A 2,276-nucleotide genomic window follows, 5' to 3' on the forward strand; every position below is an offset into this window, starting at 1 on the left:
CCATGGCCCCCCGCCTGCTGCTGGCCATGCTCTGCCTGCTGCCGCTGCTCCCCAGCACCACCCCGGGGTCTTCATGGAGTGCTGTGCCCCGAAGGACCGTCCCCTATGCGGGTGAGTGCTGAGCCCCCCCCGGGTGGGTCCCCATCCTAATGCCACCCACCCCCCCCCAGCTCTTGGGGTCCCTGTGCCACCCAGCACCTCACGACCCCTTTGCTGCCCCCCCCCCGTGTCTCACCTGACCCCCAACCCTTGTGCCATGTCCCCCATCCCCACCCTATGCCCTGTATCCCTATCCCCCCCCCATCCCCACCCTGTGCCCCATGTCCCCATATCCCCCCCCATCCCCACCCTATGTCCCCATGCCCCCCCCCACTCCACCCCCCATCCCCTCCCTCAGTCCCTGCTCTCAATGGGCCCATTTTACCACTGGGGGGGTGGGCAGGGCCGGGGGGGGGGGGTTCTCAGTGTCCCACCAAAGGCCGCAGTGTTCCCAGCACCACCACAGCCACAAAGGCCCCTTTGTTTTTTGGGGGGGGGGGGTTGAACCCAACCTCGAGGTGCCAGCATCGCCCACCCCGGGGGGCTCAGAGCAGACAGTGGCACAGTGCCGATATCCCCACACTGTGTGTGTTGGTGCCCCCCCCCTATATATCCCCCCCCCCCCCTATTTTATTGCAGAGCTGCGGGACGCGGCGCGGCGCTTCTCGCGGGGGGGGGTCTCCCATTACGTGACGCTGACGCTGGACGAGGCCGAAGCTCTGCTCTATGTGGGTGCCCGTGAGGCCGTGTTCGCCCTCAGCACCAGCACTGTGGAGCTGAAAGCAGCGGTGAGACCCTCCCCATGATGGGGGGGGGGCATGGGGGGGGCACATCAAGCTTTACCCTCACCCCCCCCATCTCAACCCCTTTTTGCCCCCTCCCTGCCTTCAGATCACCTGGGAAGCCCCCATGGAGAAGAAAGCAGAGTGCATCCAGAAGGGCAAGAACAACCAGGTGTGGGGCTGGGGGGGCTATAGGGGACATGAGACCCCCCCTGTTTCCCCCCCCCCCCCAAAGACCGACTGCTTCAACTACGTGCGCTTCCTGCAGAGCTACAACAGCTCCCACCTTTACGCCTGCGGCACTTACGCCTTCCAGCCCAAGTGTGCCTACATTGTGAGTGCAGCCCCCTCCCCAAATCAACCCCCCCCCCACCCCAGGGGGCACACAGAGCAGCCCTGCACACAGGAGGGGCGTCTGGGGGTGTCCCTGACCCATAGAGCGTCACTTGAGGGGTGGTCTTGTCCTTTGGAGCATCATATAGGGTAGGGGGGGGGTCCTTCTGACCTTTTGGGGTGTCCCCAGTGCCATCACTGGGGGGTCCCCATCCCTATGAATATCATTTGGGGGGGTCCCCATCCCCAGTGCCATCATTTGGGGTCCCAGTGCTCTTTTGGGGTGTCCCCAGTGCCATCATTGGGGGGTCCTTGTCCCCATAAGCATCATTTGGGGGGGGTCCCCATCCCCATTGCCATCATTTGGGGGTCCCTGTGTCCTTCTGGGGTTTCCCCAGTGCCATCATTGGGGGGTCCCTGTCCCCATAAGTGTCATTTGGGGGGGGTCCCCATCCCCAGTGCCATCATTTGGGAGTCCCAGTACCCTTTTGGGGTGTCCCCAGTGCCATCATTGGGGGTCCCTATCCCCATGAACATCATTTAGGGGGGTCCCCAGCCCCAGTGCCATCATTTGGGGGTCCCTGTGTCCTTTTGGGGTATCCCCATCCCCACGAGCATCATTTGGGGTTGTCCCTGTGCCCATTAAGGTGCCCATGTACCCATTTAGGGTTGTCCTTGACCTCAGGGTCCCATCCCCTATAGGGCCATTCCTCCAAGGGTACCCCCATCCCTGGGCTGGCCTCCAGTCTCAGTGCTCTCCCCATTGCCAGCACTGTGTGGTTGTGGGGCGCTATGGGGCCGGGCTGTGGGGTTCCACCCTCCCCTCGTGCCCCATAGGAGCTGTCTGGATTCACTCTGGACCACGTGGCTTTCGAGGAAGGCAAAGAGAAGTGTCCCTACGACCCCTCCCGTGGCTACACCGGCCTCATTGTGGGTAAGTGAGCCCTCCATCCCCTGGGTGATGAGCTCAGGGCTGGGCAGCCCGACCCTAAAGCTGCCCCACTCATGGCCCTATAGATGGGGAGCTGTACTCTGCCACCTTCAACAACTTCCTGGGCACGGAGCCCGTCATCCTGCGCAACCTGGGGCCGCATTACTCCATGAAGACGGAGTATCTCACAT

General features: G+C 63.1%; 1 protein-coding gene across 1 annotated transcript in view; it reads left to right on the forward strand.

The window, feature by feature from the left end:
• Positions 1-2: 2 nt before the first annotated feature.
• Positions 3-2,276, forward strand: part of SEMA4C (semaphorin 4C) — an 8,804-nt gene continuing 6,530 nt past the window's right edge. The window contains exons 1-6 of the mRNA XM_032448854.1: positions 3-111; positions 679-827; positions 931-993; positions 1,057-1,155; positions 1,992-2,088; positions 2,172-2,272. Coding sequence (XP_032304745.1) covers positions 3-111; positions 679-827; positions 931-993; positions 1,057-1,155; positions 1,992-2,088; positions 2,172-2,272 — 618 coding nt within the window. The remainder of the gene's footprint in view (positions 112-678; positions 828-930; positions 994-1,056; positions 1,156-1,991; positions 2,089-2,171; positions 2,273-2,276) is intronic.

This window comes from Coturnix japonica, chromosome 22, assembly GCF_001577835.2.
Source record: "Coturnix japonica isolate 7356 chromosome 22, Coturnix japonica 2.1, whole genome shotgun sequence".
NCBI lineage: Eukaryota > Metazoa > Chordata > Aves > Galliformes > Phasianidae > Coturnix > Coturnix japonica.